At 38.8% G+C, this 15,413-nt stretch overlaps 1 protein-coding gene across 11 annotated transcripts in view; it reads left to right on the top strand.

Moving 5' to 3' along the window:
- Nucleotides 1-15,413, top strand: part of LOC122627304 (neurobeachin) — a 191,157-nt gene that overhangs the window by 125,007 nt on the left and 50,737 nt on the right. For 10 of the 11 annotated variants that reach the window (XM_043808371.1, XM_043808368.1, XM_043808369.1 and 7 more), the window contains 8 exons: nucleotides 574-684; nucleotides 2,151-2,358; nucleotides 2,681-3,019; nucleotides 3,515-3,641; nucleotides 3,754-3,862; nucleotides 3,970-4,145; nucleotides 4,299-4,573; nucleotides 4,748-4,884. In XM_043808371.1, the coding sequence (XP_043664306.1) occupies nucleotides 574-684; nucleotides 2,151-2,358; nucleotides 2,681-3,019; nucleotides 3,515-3,641; nucleotides 3,754-3,862; nucleotides 3,970-4,145; nucleotides 4,299-4,573; nucleotides 4,748-4,884 (1,482 nt within the window). The remainder of the gene's footprint in view (nucleotides 1-573; nucleotides 685-2,150; nucleotides 2,359-2,680; nucleotides 3,020-3,514; nucleotides 3,642-3,753; nucleotides 3,863-3,969; nucleotides 4,146-4,298; nucleotides 4,574-4,747; nucleotides 4,885-15,413) is intronic. The other variant, XM_043808373.1, reaches the window with a different exon arrangement.

Consider the following 15,413-nt stretch of genomic DNA (forward strand, 5'->3'; position numbering starts at 1 on the left):
GTCATTCTCGTCAAAAAACAATATACAGTTTCGTACTTACTCGATTTCAAAAGTAAATCAAATCGTATCTTAAGGAACCTTTAAGTATGTTCGATGTGTACGGCATGTTTCGTTGAAACAATTGATTGGGTGTTTAGCACTGACCTAAGTAGTGTCATCGTAATCACTCAAAAATTCTTTAGTTTATCGTAATACCGTAGCATGTAAAAGGATAGTTATCACGACTCTCCCGCTATCCCCTATTATCTATTTTCCCTTATCGTCGAAATAAATAATTTGATAATATCGCAAAAGATCGAATTTCCATGTGCTCGCACTTTTGACATATATATATATATATAAAAACACCTATATATCTATGTAGTTTCAGATACCTATGTATCTGTAGTTCCATTTGAAAGACTTTCCTTTCTTTTCTTTTCTTTTTCTTTCCATTTCTTTTCTTTTTCTCTTTTTTTTTTTTTTTGTTGATTTATCCTTTCGAAGCATGCGAAGTGACTGTACTCTGTAATTTTTCTCATCGTTAACTTCCTCTGCTTGCATTGCTATGCGTACTAACTACTGGTTCTGAAGGGAGGTCACAGTGGTGTACCTCGACCACGGACAATTCTCGAGGATTACACCTCGTCAGAACCAACGCTTGGCTCTTCTACGAGGTCCGAACCACTGCCACGAAATCTTCAGGTAAAGCTATCAAATCAGAGACTACCAGTGCAAAGGATGAAAATACTTGAAAGGGAAGAGAAACGATGTGCGAGTTCGCACATATATTCCTCTATCTCCCTCTCTCTTCCTCTCTCTTCCTGTCTCTCTCTCTTTTGTTCCTTCTTTCTCTCTATCTATCTATCTACCTTTTTATCTTTTTCGCTTTCTTCCTCTCTCCCTTTCTCTCTCTCTCTCTCTCTCTCTCTCTCCCTCTTCCTCTTTGTCTCTCTCACCCTCTTTCATTTATTTCTATTCTATTCTATTTCTATTCTAACTCTTATGTCTAACTTAATTTCTTATCGTTAATTCTCCGGAAAAATTTTTTAAAGCACCAAAATAGTTTTGCAGCATTTATACGTCCCGAAGGATTATTAATTTGCGTGTAAAAGTCAAAAAGACAGATATCGCATCGTATAAACGAACACCCAGTTGACGGGAAGACGCAAAATTCTCTATTTTGGCTAATATATCTACTATCTAATATATTTACCTTTTTATTATTCTATCAATCAAATATTTTAAAAGCTTCATTCGAAAGACGAATGTTTCGCCATGATAGAAAACGTCTGCATTCTATATTACCATACCACATGTATTTTAATAGCACATATGTATATATATATATATATATACATATATATCTACGTCTTACTGATTTCGTAATGAAATCATCATGTGTGTATATAATATATGCTATTAATTTCCCTTATTTAAATAAAATATATACTCTGGGTAGTATGATTACATTTTTTTTCTGTCGAAGCTTGAAAGTGAAAGAGGCTTGATTTTTTTCTTTGAACACACATATATATATACTACTATATATTATTATATTAGATGATTGCGTCTTGGCAATGTATTGACAATATTGCATGTCACAGCAACTACGTAGCACGGGAGAATTGTTACTTCTTTTTTTTTCTTTTTTTTTTTTAACAAGAAAATCTGGACATACGTAACTACATTATACTGTGTTCGTAAATAGTAATTTTATATATATATATATTATATATCATGAGTAAATGAAAAAGTTGATGTGTTTAAAAGAACGTAGGTTACCAATTAAAGTCGCTAGTTCGAAATAAGAATAAGTAGTACTTTAATCGATTAGTATTAGTAGCAGTAGTAAATATTCCCGATTTAATAAACACATTTTATCTCACACAAATAAAAAATTTATACCGTAAAAAACAAACGTAAAAAAACATCAAATACATCTTCGAAATTTTTTTCGATCGTTAAAACGTCAAGTAATAATAATAATTATTATAATTATTATTATTATCATCTAGAAATTCTCGCGCCAAGTTAGATTTGTGATCTTTGATCCAATCGTAAATCGACGTAAGAACATTTATCGTCGACAGAATCGAAGATTCTCCGATTAATTTGGTTAATATAAAAAACAATGAAGTTCATCGAAAAATATTCGACTTTCCTCTTAGAGCAACGACTCTAGCGAAGAGGCTGTTCATCGTAGCAACATCACCGCTGATCCAAGTCCATCGGAAGTGACGACGGATAACGAGAACAAGCATAATTCATCGGAGGAAGCTTGGACCGACGTGAATTTGAACGAGGATGGCGATACGGTACCCATATCGAATCCTCGAGAGGATCCTCGAAATATTCATAACATCGCCCATTCTCGTGGTAAGATAATCGATCATTTTGTTATTATATTTTTTCTATTTATATCTTTTATCCGACAAAATTGTATATTTTGCATTGATTTATTGCAAGATAGATGAAATAGATCTGAATAATAAGTTCTATCTAAATTTTTATTTGCATATTTTTTTATTCCATATAACATTATTTGTAAATGATGATGATGATGATGATAATAATAATAATAATAATAATAATAATAATAATAATAACAATAATATGGAAATAGTGATTATATATATTATATATGTATGTACCATTTTGATCTTCCTTTCAAACGATTTCTTTGTTTGTCCAAATTCAGGTGATATTCAGAATAGCGAAGGTAACGTTCTGGAACAAGAGATAGTCGGTAATGCGGAACGCGGAGAGAAACCCGCAGCAGAAATTTCCGTGGTTCGTGTACCGGATAGACTCGTTGTAAATGCGGCATCGCCGAGACCGGATGATCTACCGATCAAAGGATTGGTCGATCATCTCCCTGTGCCAACACCGTCAAGAGAGGCTTCGCTTACACAAAAGTTAGAAATGGCGCTTGGTTCTGTTTGTCCTCTTCTTCGAGAAATCATGGTCGACTTTGCGCCTTTTCTTTCGAAAACGCTAGTCGGATCGCACGGACAAGAACTATTAATGGAAGGGAAAGGTACGAGTTCGCAATTAATTAATTTAGAACGGTACTTGACGATGATCATTTTTCATTACGTCGTATAAATTGTTTTTTTTTTACTTTCTCCGTTGTTGTTTCTATCTAATAATTAACGAGAGTAATAACGAAACGTCATTTATCATTTGCAGTTACTGTATTTTCTCGTAGAAACTTTTTATAATCTAGAAAAAAAGAAAAAAGAGAGAAAGAAAGAAAGAAAGAAAGATTCCGATATGTAGTGACGAAAACTTTTCGTTGTTGAAGCGACGATCATCATTAGTATTCACTATGATCGCACGAAGCCTCGATATTCGCGCAACGTCGCGTACGATCGTCGTGTCACATTCTCGATGGACGTTTATTTTTTCCGTCATTCCAGAACGATAAATCGAACAGCGCTTGTAAATCACCTCTTTTCCTTTCTCCATCTCTCTCAAATCGTATTCTCCCTTGTTTTCGCACTTTAACAGTTTCTCTTTTTCATTTGAACAGGCTTGACCACGTTTAAGAACAGCAATTCCGTGGTAGAACTGGTGATGCTGTTATGTTCTCAGGAATGGCAGAATTCTTTACAAAAATATGCTGGTCTTGCCTTCATCGAGCTCATCAACGAGGGCAGGTAAAGAGATTAAGAAACAAAAAAAAAAAAAAGAAGCAAGAAAATCAAAAACTAATAAAACAAAAAATAATGCATTATCCTAACGTATTCATTTCGTCGATTTTTTACACAGATTATTGTCCCACGCGATGAAGGATCACATAGTAAGAGTCGCGAACGAGGCAGAATTTATTTTGAATCGTATGAGAGCAGACGACGTATTGAAACATGCCGACTTTGAGGTAATCGTATGAAAAATGAAATAGAAACATATTAATCGTTCTTATGATATTATGACGAGGGTCATCGCAGCTCGTAATGTTTAATAACGATGTATTAATGATTGTAGTCTCAGTGCGCTCAAACGTTGCTAGATCGGCGAGAAGAGGAAAGAATGTGCGATCATTTGATCACAGCAGCACGAAGGCGAGATAACGTGATCGCCAGTAGATTGCTTGAAAAAGTTCGTAACATTCTATCGAACAAACATGGCGCCTGGGGTTATATGGATCCAATGGCTGCAAAGTAAGTGACTCTTTTATTGGATTTGTAAGTAAATAAAAAATAAAAAAGAAGAAGAAAAGAGAGAGAAAGAGAGAGAGAGAGAGAACTTCAATTAAAGAAGTTTTTCTTTTTAAATCTTTTTTTCGATTTTTAAATCTTTTGTTCGTCGTACAGGCTGGCCGAATATTGGAAGCTAGATGCTTGGGAGGATGATGCACGTAGACGTAAGCGTTTCGTGCACAATCCACTAGGCTCGAGCCATCCCGAAGCTACGCTGAAGGCAGCCCTTGAACACGGTGCACCCGAGGATGCGATACTTCAAGCGCGCGAAGAGTTTCACGCGCATCTCGCAGCCTCGCGTGCACATCAGCAACAATTGCAGTCGGCGGATCTAATGGACGATAGTGAACTCCTCTCAGACGACAGAGATCTCGATAACGACTTAACAGGTTTCTATCCATTATTTCGCTTGCTTATTTCTTTATTGAACGTTTTCGTTTACTCTTTCTTTTTTTCTTTTTGTTTTTTCCTTTTTCCAAGTTGAAGAAAACGACATTAAATATACGTTCGCCTTGGATTAACGATGAAACATCAAATAGAAAATTATTCTCATTTATTTTTAGGTCCGGTGAATATCAGTACGAAAGGAAAATTAATCGCACCGGGTATAGTCGCACCTGGGATTATTTCGGTGACGTCGACGGAATTATATTTCGAGGTAGACGAGGAGGACGTGGAATTTAAGAAAATCGACAGCGAGGTAGGGTACTTTTAATTGTTCAAAAAAAGAAATTATCAATTATTCTTTATCAATTAGATAGATTATTGTATCAAATTTCTGAATGTTCAACATATTTTAGACTTTACGGTCGCATACTCTCTCATCAGAGATAATCGGAAGATTTTTAAATTAATAAGACATTTATTCGCGTGACGATCATAGCTGAAAGGTTCTCAACGTATGCACGATATTACGTCGTTCGGCCGCAGGGTTTACATATCATTTGCGAACAGTACGTATAAACCAACGGAACGTAAATTTAACGACTTTCACGAGTTAGTATCACGTTTAGGTTGGTCTCGTTTGGTTTTATCTTGACCAACGGCGACACTAACCACATGCGTTTTACATCGTGACATATGGTTCACGTAATCTCGATAGTTAATTACTTGGCTTCTCTCCTCTCTCTCTTTTTCTTTCTCTCTCCCTCTCTCTCTCTTTCTCTTTCTCTCTTTCTAACATTTAGATTAGCACTTCTATATAAGATGTATTTGGCGCAACCTGCTGCCTTGGTAGAGTTATCTTCTTGAAATATGAGCTTGGCGTTCTTTCGAAACGATAACCTAGCGTTAGCGAACGTGGACACGAACGAAAGCGAACCTTCTTATTTCCTTCTTTCTTTTTATTTTTTTTTTTTTTTGATTTTATTTATATTTGCAATGCCCGAAGGAATACAATGGCCGTTTCGCCGATAGATTTTCCTCGTTCCGTATCGTCGAGCCTTTCAGAAATTGAATCGTAAATGCGAAAACCGGTTCGTCCACGAAGGGGCGAGCATTAGCGTACAACGAGTCGTTCGACAGTAGAGCGGTTCTCCTCTTTGGTGTCTTCGATACGAGACTTCATCACCGATACTCCTCTCTCGTTATCCTTTATTATTTTTTCCAAATTCTTCGAAGGTCCTTTGAATCATACATGTTTTATAAAATTCGTTCATTATCATTCCATTAACTCATCCTCGATTCGCGAGGCCGGTCTCACATCGCGTTTATATTAATATCCTGGAAAGGCACCTTGCCTTTCTACCAGGAAGTTGACCGAGCTTGGACCGAAAGGAACCGCAAGAATCCGCGTTTGGTTCCGCGTCGAAGAAGGTAAGATTATTGAGGTTGTGGATGTCGCGAGGGTCGGAGGGTAAAGGTAAGAAAGCGAAAAGTGATTTACGAAGGCATTTATCTTGCGAAGTGTCCTTTTAACCAAGGAGAGAACATCGAAAGACGTAGAGTCGAACATCGAAACATCGTAGAGTGGTAATCGTAGAGTGAGCACGCGTATTCGTCCTTCCTCACCGCGTGACGTGGAATCGCTTTCGTGGGAAAGCGATGGTAGCCGAGGCCACGAGGAAGAATATTAATCATGCCAGGTAGCTAAGAATTTGAATAAACGGGATCCATAAGCGATGAGACGTGGCGAAAGCTTCCATGGCAGACAGTCTATCTCTATCTTTTTCTCTCTCTCTTTTTCTCTTTTTCTCTTTCTCTCTGTTTGGTATCTCGTTGACTATTATAATTGGTTTTCATTGGAATTGATTTGGACGTGTGTCCATGCTTATGATTCGTGGGGGTGGTCACTTTGATAGAGAATAGTGGCGAGAAGATCGGATGGATGGATAGGTATAGAATGAAAGAGAGAAAGAAAGAGAAAGAAAGAGAGAGAGAGAGAGAGAGAGAGAGAGAGTCTTGGAGATCAGGAACGAGATCCAAGAAGGACTGGAAGAAGCGGAGGTACGATTATCATATATCGGTCGTAGATCTCGCGTTTGTATAACTAGGGAATAAAACAAACAGAGGAGGGCCCCATGGGGTCGGCCGATCTTCAGGGTCGGCAATTATGAGCCCCCCGCGGGCTTCGGTATCTACCTACCCATTCTCTCTCTCTCTTTCTCTCTCTCCTCTTCGTATCTTTTCTCTGCGCCTTCTTCACTCTTTCTCTCTTCTCTTTTCTTCCATAACACGTTTACCGAGCATTATCAGTGGCATAGACCAGACTAGCTTCTCTGGAATGCACAAAATTACTGTTCTTGCACCTTCCACCATCGTCGAGAGGACAGTGCAATGACTCGTAAAGTCTCATACTTATATCTCTCATACATACGTTGTTTTTCTAGAGATTCGAGAAATCTTTCGAGGGAAAAATATCTCTGATGCTTATACTCTCTGTTGCTTTGTCTTACATCTTCATCTCATTTTATTTCTCCCTTTCTCTCTCTTTCTTTCTGATCTCACGTAGGCTCCAGCAAACTATTCCGAGCCACCTGTCGTCTTTGATATTCACATGAAAGAGAAAGAATGGCGAGTGGAGACGCGAGTGGTCGCTCGAGTCGGGTTCTCTTAATTGGAATCCTTTTTAAAGGAGGAACGCCGAGAGACCGCACCTGGAAGCGGTATCAGAGGAAAAGAGAGAGAGAGAGAGAGAGAGAGAGAGAGAGAGAGACGAAAGAAAAAAAGAGAGAGAAAGAGAGAGACGAAAGAGAAGAAAGAAAGAAAGAAAGAGAGAAAGAGAGAGACTAGTCGTTCACGATCGAGACACACTCATTAGTCGAGGATGTCCCGAGGGTAGGCGGGAGGCTTCGTCGAATTCGTAGGCGATGGATCACTCGATAGTCGAGTCGAGACTTAAGCGATCGTAATGCGCGGCTCTCGGAGAAAAGGATGCACCGATAGAAAAAGAAAGAGAGATAAAGAGAAAGAGAGAAAGAAAGAAAGAAAGACAGAAAGAAAGATAGAGAGAAAGTGGCCCCGGGGAGAGGATCGCATATCGGTGGGCAACAAACGCCGCCCTTCACTCTTCTCCCCTTTATATCGGTACACCTTCTTTTTCCTTCCTCCCGCGCGTGAGCACTCGCCCGTGCCTGGCCGATCGTGTCGATTCCCTTTCCCTCCTTCTTGCTCCTTTTCTCTCCTTCCTCCTTCCTTCTTCCTCCTTTTATAATGGGCCTGGGCAAACGTATTTATCGTGATTTATCGTTTACACGGACCTCCTCTTTCTTTCTTTCCTTGTCTATCCTTTCTCTTCGATGCCGTATCCTTGTCCTTTTCTATCTCTCTTTATATACGTCGTACATTACGGACAAAGAGGAAAAGAGATAGAGAAAGAGAGAAAGAAAGAGAGAGAGAGAGAGAGAGAGAGAGAGAGAGAGCACACACCGTGCGATTACGTCGAGAACGCCGAGAGTGAATTATCGATAGTCCGCGGAGAGCATTAATATCTAAAACAAATAATGACCACCGTCTCCCGGGGTTTTGAGACTTTCGATCGAACCCTTTTTGTCCCGCCTCGATGAAAGGGAGCGCCCTTTTCGTCTTCTTTTTCCGTCTCCTTTTCTCTCTCTCTCTCTCTCTCTCTCTCTCTCTTTCTCTCTCTCTCATCCTCTAACTTTCTTTCTTTCTTTTCATTTTCTTCTTCCATCTTCTTCATTTTTGCTTCGAAGCGAGAAGAAGTTCGGCCATTTGCTTTTCGCACCATCGATCCGAGTAATCAATCCTTTCACGCGTCACTCGAGGTTTTTGTATTTCGAAGAACCATCTCAGAAGGTCCCTTGAAAGACTATTGCCTTTTGTTTTTGATTGACATAGTTCTGATGGTGTATTCTTTGCTGACATTTTTAATTTGGATTTTTTTTGAAAACCAATTAGTTTAGAATTAGGACGTTCGTGTAGTCGTATATATTATCGGTATAATGAAATTTTTTTCCAAATTTTAGAAAAATCTTAATAAGTTACAAGGTAATATTTAATATTAATCAGGAATGATCTATCAACTTTTTCCTATTAATTATAAAACTTTTTCTTGATCTGTTCTTATTGTTAGTTAAACTATACACGATCTTTCAGAACGGAAACTGGTACGAAATAAAAGTGAACCGTCTCCATTCAACCCGATACACGCGCTCGCAATCAAACGTATATTCAACGTAAAAGAAATTCTTACCGTCGTGTTTATTCACATTTTCACGCGGCATCGAGGCGAAGTCACGATTCTCATTTTGCATAACGCAGCAGGCTGTAATTATAAGTGTTTCATTACACACGCAAGATTCTCGTCGCTCGATCCCATAACACGGAATATTTTTCGGTTCGACTTACGACCGTTCCGTTTTACTTAATCCGACGTTTTCTCTGACTAATAATAATTTCGCTACTCGCCAAGTTTTCACCAAGTTTTAACGATAACGTTAATTCAAAATTTATACGATTTACATAATACAATTCAATAAAACAAATCGTATGTTTATATAAATGTATATATAAATGTTCGTGTAGGTATATACCGTTTTAGTCAGCACGCACAACAAATATTTACAGAAGTCCAAAAATCTTTAGAAATATTTTTCTAATACTTATTAGTCAGTACGTGCCACGGGAGTATCGCCACGGGATACTCTGACTTTAAAGGAGTTACGAATAAGGAGTTACGATAGAATTAGAATCAGGTAGTAAGAGGGAGAGAAATCAACCGGCTAGGCAGGTGGCCTGATTTAATTTTTCTTCTTTTTTTTTCTTTCTTTTTCTCTTCTTTTCCTTTTTTTCAAACATCAAACCTCATTGGCAAATAAGAAGAACATTCTCGTCGATGATTATAATCTACTCATTAAAATAAGAATATTCTTTATCGAACTAAATCATTACCATCAATTTTTCTCCCATAATCGTCATGTAATCATTCCCTCAAACTTTCCATCGACATATTTATTATTAATTTATTTGAAAAAAAGAAAAAATATAAACAGGATATTCTTTGTTTTTCTTTTCTCTAAGACGTTGATCCCGCGCGCGCGCGCGTTCGTCGGCTTCTTGGTGAAAATTATTACCTTCTTGCGTCGTGAACGTAGGTGCATAAGAAAATCGAAGAGGTTTGAAAGCGGAGAACGATCGAAAATACAAATTCTTATTCCGCGAAGCTTCGTACGCGTCTTTCGATATCGATGAAACGAGAGGTAGAAGGGCGGAGAAAGGGACGATGCCTTTGCCTGTACCTGTGCCTGTGCCTGAGTCTGAGCCTGAGCCTGAGCAAAGCCTAAAGGCACACTCTCTTCGCTGCCCACGCGTGGCATTCAGATATTCCTCGCAGACATCTTCGGGGATGTCTTCGTATTTTCATCGAAAGTCTTAAATTACCGTTCTACGAGGCTCGCCAGCCACGCTAACGGACACCCTTGTGTCTCGATACTCGACCGACTTCCACTCGATGTTCCAGATTACGATCTCCGCTGACTCCGAGAAAAGTTATCGACGATAAAGAGAAGTCGATCTGATAAAAGAACTCCTGCCGGAGTTCGTCGGGACTGACGACGTCGATTTGATTCCAGTAGTCGCAAATTTTTCGATCGTTCGATTTGATAGTTGCGATTTCTTGAATGAAGGTGGTAGATTGTTTTCTTTTCTTCTCTCTTTTCCTTTGTTGCGTGAAATTTATCATTTAAAGGAGTATCTAAATTCGGCTGATTAGATCGATACGAGTTTTTTCGAAGACGATTCTCGCTCGTCGGACCGTATCTCGGATGTAAAGTGTATAGACACGTTTCTTTTATTTTTGAGGATATATATGTTTCATAGAAAAATTGTATATGATAAAATTATTTTATCATTTACGATTTAATTTCAATCATCGTTGAAAAGACAAGTAAGAAGACAGATAGAGAGAGAGAGAGAGAGAGAGAGAGAGAGAGAGAGAGAGAGAGAGAGAGAGAGAGAGAGAGAGAAACATGGAGACATATATATTTAATGATATGAAATAGTCTACTAACTAAGATGTTTAAGAGAAATGAAAGGAGGATGCTAGCTAGTTCGAATGCCAAGCGGCTCCGGTTTCTTATCCGATGCATATGTATGAAAGTCGCGTGATGTATCGCGAGCGAGAATATAATAATGCGACTGTAATTATTCCTTAGCACAACGGCGCGGCAACGCATTAGCTTGGCAGCGACGATAGTCTTAAATACAGTCATCGTGGATGCGCTCGGTCGTACTTTTCGTTCCATTATTCCTAACGCGTTATCTCGAAGATCTTGCGAATGCAAACGCACCTCGATAAATAACGAACGCCATCGGCCTAGCGCATAGCCAACAGCTGTCCGGTTGTCGTTGGCCTCTACGACTTACGAACACTCTTGCTTCTTGCCCGTCGATAATTCCTTCTCCTTTACTCAATCTTCAAGGCTACCGTCTCGTCTTACCAATTTATTATAATTTTTTCTCGCGACAGGAAACTTTAACGAACTCGTGCGATTACGAATATTCAATTACGAGTAACCATCGCGTCGAATTCAATTTTCAAGAATTTTATTTAAATTTAGATTTCAAAAAATACATATATATATATATTTTTCTGTATGTATGTATTTATTATAATTTGTATCGACGTTAAAAAGAAATATTCCAGTTGATCATGGGTATACGGGTAGAGAAACATACGAGCAACGTGCAGACATTTAATCGTTCGATGCATCCCAGAGTGCAGAGTGTTTTAGCTTCTCGACATTGTGGTAGCTCGAGAGCGAAGGTTCGGCTGCACGAAAAGGGGAAGGCAGTTTACTTTAGCAAACATCCATCAATTCGTGGGCTGGACACCGGGCCAGAAGGTATGAGCTACGAGCCAAAAAGAAACGCTACGAATTTGTCGAGAGAGAAAGAAGGATAAAGAGAGAAGAAGAGAGGGGGCGGGTTTTCGTTCTCAACGAGGCAGGGTAATCACTGCTATTAGCGCGGACATTACTCCGGTGGTCCGCCAATCTCCCTAGCACTCCATCATATCGGTACCTCGGGATTCTTAGGTCGTCGGAGAAAATGGGACCCGTTATGGACCCGAAATGCTCCGTTCGCTAAAGCTTTGCTCCTACCGGCTCGTTCGTCATCACGAACTCGGCTAATCGCGACGACGTAACTGACATGACGTGTGAGTAATAGAGTAGGAGGATACATGGTATATATATTCTGCAACATTTTTCCACGACTCTTTATTCATTCTTTTTTTCTCTTTTGTTTTTGTTTTTTTTTTATCCCTTTATCATATAGAAGTTATTATGAGAAAGGATCGGGATAAAAAGTATAAGTTGCAATTTCAATTTTTAAATGGTTCAAAGTGATGCTAGGCTCATTGTTAACCGGTTAAAAATCAATAGGATAATAAAATCAAATATCATCGCTTTCAATAAACGTTTAATTTTGTCTATAATAACAACGATTCGCCATGGCGTTGGAATGATCAATATCAATTTTACGTATGAATAAGTCATTGATTCGATCTCGACGACATCGGTCGTTGATCTACGCCAACTAACTATACCAACAAAACGATTGGACTGGCAAGTTCGACGACCGTTCTAGGCGTGATCAGCGATTATCTTCGAAGAAGCCGATGATGGATATCGTGAGTAACTGTTTCCGTGGCAGATCAGCACTGTCAGCGAGCTCAGGTAGACTTATCGGCTACCGCTTAACAGCAGAAAAATCGGATGAGTCAGAATTGGATTTAACGATTGGATGAATTGTTTTCTAGAGAAAGGAAAAAAAATAAAGAGAAAAGAAACAAGAAGGAAGAAAAAGAAAAAGGGAAAGAAAAAAAGAAAAAATCTCTTGATCATCTTCGCGACGCGTCAAAGAGAATAAAAATCATTTTGTGAGCGATGGCGCCACGAATTCACTTTCCCACCTTTCATCAAGGCAGCTTCGGTGTTTGTGAGAAACACGAAAGGAGCAAGATGAAAGAGGATGAAGAATAAAGAGATGAAAAGGAAAAATAAAGAAAGAGAGAGAGAGAGAGAGAGAATATATACTCAAAAGCGTAGAAAGATAGAGAAAGAGAGAAGGGTCTTAGTCGTCGGATAGGCGGGGCCGAGTTGGATCCGATTCGGAGTGTGACGGATGGCGCCCACCTGTGGATTCATTCACTAATCTGCTCGCTAAGCAAACAGCCCGAACACACCCCGTCATTATCGCTGACGGCGTAAGTAGCGCCCGATCTCGTCCATACCCAATATTTATAAGATCTCTCCTTTTCCCGCAACCCCCTTGATCGCTTCTTAGCCCTCTCCCACTTCTACTTCAACCTCCCACCTATTTCCTTCTCCATCGTCGTCCTTCTTTCTTTCTTCTTTCTTCTTCTTCTTCGTCTTCTTCTTCTTCTTCTTCTTCTTCTTCTTCTTCTTCTTCTTCTTCTTCTTCTTCTTCTTCTTCTTCTTCTTCTTCTACTATCTTTCTTTCGTTGTTTCATTTTTTGTTTCTTTGTTCTTTTTTTTTCTTTCTTTCTTTCTTTCTTCTCCGTCACCCTTTCAACGCATTGATTTTTCGACCATACAGAGGCACCCATCTTTCTATCCTCTTTCATCCCTCTTCCTTCTTTTTCCCTCTATACGATCCTCGTATAGTCGACCATAATTAACCCTCATGCCGATATCGTTAGCACGTCCCACCTTTTTGGGCGCGCGTGCCATCTGGACGTATGCTTGAAACGTGCCCTTTCTTCTTGATCCCTTTGACATGACACGGAATTGGAGTTGTTTAACCTTGACAACCCGTTAAAATAACACAGAATAAAAAATCCCATTCCTTTTTTCACTTTACCAATGTACTATCCTATTCATTAGAATCGATCACTTTCGAGAAAGTTTTATATCTCGTGAATATTATTAGATACGCCAATGGACGACTTAATTAACTCGTGAAATTGATCCGTAATTATCGACCGTAATGGGATAAATACCATGAAAATTATCTGTCCGTTCGAAATGTAAATAGAATAAAGTAAATATTCTCATTGGTGCGATTATTAATTAGGATCATTTTCCTCGTTCTCGGTTGTATTTAATATGAAGCGAGGTAACGAAAGGATCGCATTAAAGAATATGCATAAGAGGAAGGAGATAAGAGAAATTTCACCTCTGCCTTACCCCCTAATCACCCGTTCTCGCCTTTTCTATCATTAATCATGATCGCGTGCGTAACTCTCTCTTTCTCTCTTTCTCTCTCTTTTTTAAAGGCCCTCGGGTGGTGCTTTTTCAATCCGTCGCGAAATGGCTGCGACTACGAGGACGACGAATCGATTAATATTAATGAATCCTTCGCGATAGGCGAGCGCGCAAATCATGCGTCCCGAAGATAACGCCAAGAGAACGTATATTTTCTGCGATAACGTGCTTGCACGCGGACTTATGAATAAAGTGTGTTGTGTAAATATATGTATATATACATACGCGTACACATACATATAGCCACAAGCGATGGAACATAATTCTATGCTGCAAAATCTACGGGGGCACACGAACTCGTCCCAGACACGAGCCTCGTAAAGTTTCCGCAGGTTCTTCATCGATGCTGGTTTATGTAATCGATAGTCGTGAAATAGGAGATGGGTGATGGTGTAATTAGAACGTGAGTTTTACTTTCTAAATTTATTCGACAATATTACGTAAGAGATAATATTTAGAAAAGTCATCTCAAAATAAATCGAACGATTAGAAAATTGTTATCGTATTAATATGATAATAAAATTTATTTCGATGGAGAACTCGTTTTGATATTATTTAATAATATATAAAGAGAACTTACATATTTAATATTTATTCGATGTGTGCAAGGAATGTTTTTACTATCAAATAATAACGTAAACTAAGAAAGTAGTTATCAATTAAAATGTTCCCTCGACGACTAAAATTCTCGTCGTAGAATGAGAAGGTTTATTGACTCATTAATCATTTTCTACTCGATAACTCGTTGTGGAGTGGGCGCGTCAGCTGTCCCATGTGATTTTCATTCACGGCATACGCGCTTGTTCGTCCATTCGTATGCGCAAGGAGATGAAAATTTTTTTTACAAAAGAGGGAAAAGAGTGAGAAAAAGAAAATAGAAAAGATGATAAAGAAAAAATAGAAAAAACGGAAAGGAAAAAAAAAAGATATAAAAAAGAACAAGAGAGAAACGAAAAAATAAAAGAGAAGGAAAGAAAATACATGGATGATGGCAGGTATCGCAAAGAGAAAGAAAGAAAGAGATGGGACGAACGGATAGTCAAGAAATGGGAATGTTGCCCGAACATCGGGAGAGAGAGAGAGAGAGAGAGAGAGAGAGAGAGAGAGAGAGAGAGAGAGTGAAAAGGAGAAGCACAAGGAGAAAAGGAGGGAACGAACGAGCGATCGAGCTGGTAGTTAAAACTATAGGCATCCCCATAATTTAGCGATTATTTTGACAAGGGTATGATCTCTTGACAGTTTGTTGGCCTTATGGCTACGCTCTGAAATATAGCTATTTAAATAGGCACTTAGAAGTTCCGCAAGGAATACATACTCTAGACTCGAGAGTAGACTCGTGATTAGACGACGCGGTTAGGTGACCGTTTCTTTGACCACGAGACATGTAGCTGTGAATGAACTAAAGTATGCAGAATGGTTGAGATAGGTGAACGATATAGATGAACGTCTTTTAGACTAGTGAAATTTCAAGAATTTTTATGACGTTGTTTACAGAAGAAAAAAAAACATACAAGAAAGAAAAAACTAAAAGGGAGAAAAAAGA

This window comes from Vespula pensylvanica, chromosome 2 (assembly GCF_014466175.1).
Source record: "Vespula pensylvanica isolate Volc-1 chromosome 2, ASM1446617v1, whole genome shotgun sequence".
In the NCBI taxonomy this organism is placed as follows: domain Eukaryota; kingdom Metazoa; phylum Arthropoda; class Insecta; order Hymenoptera; family Vespidae; genus Vespula; species Vespula pensylvanica.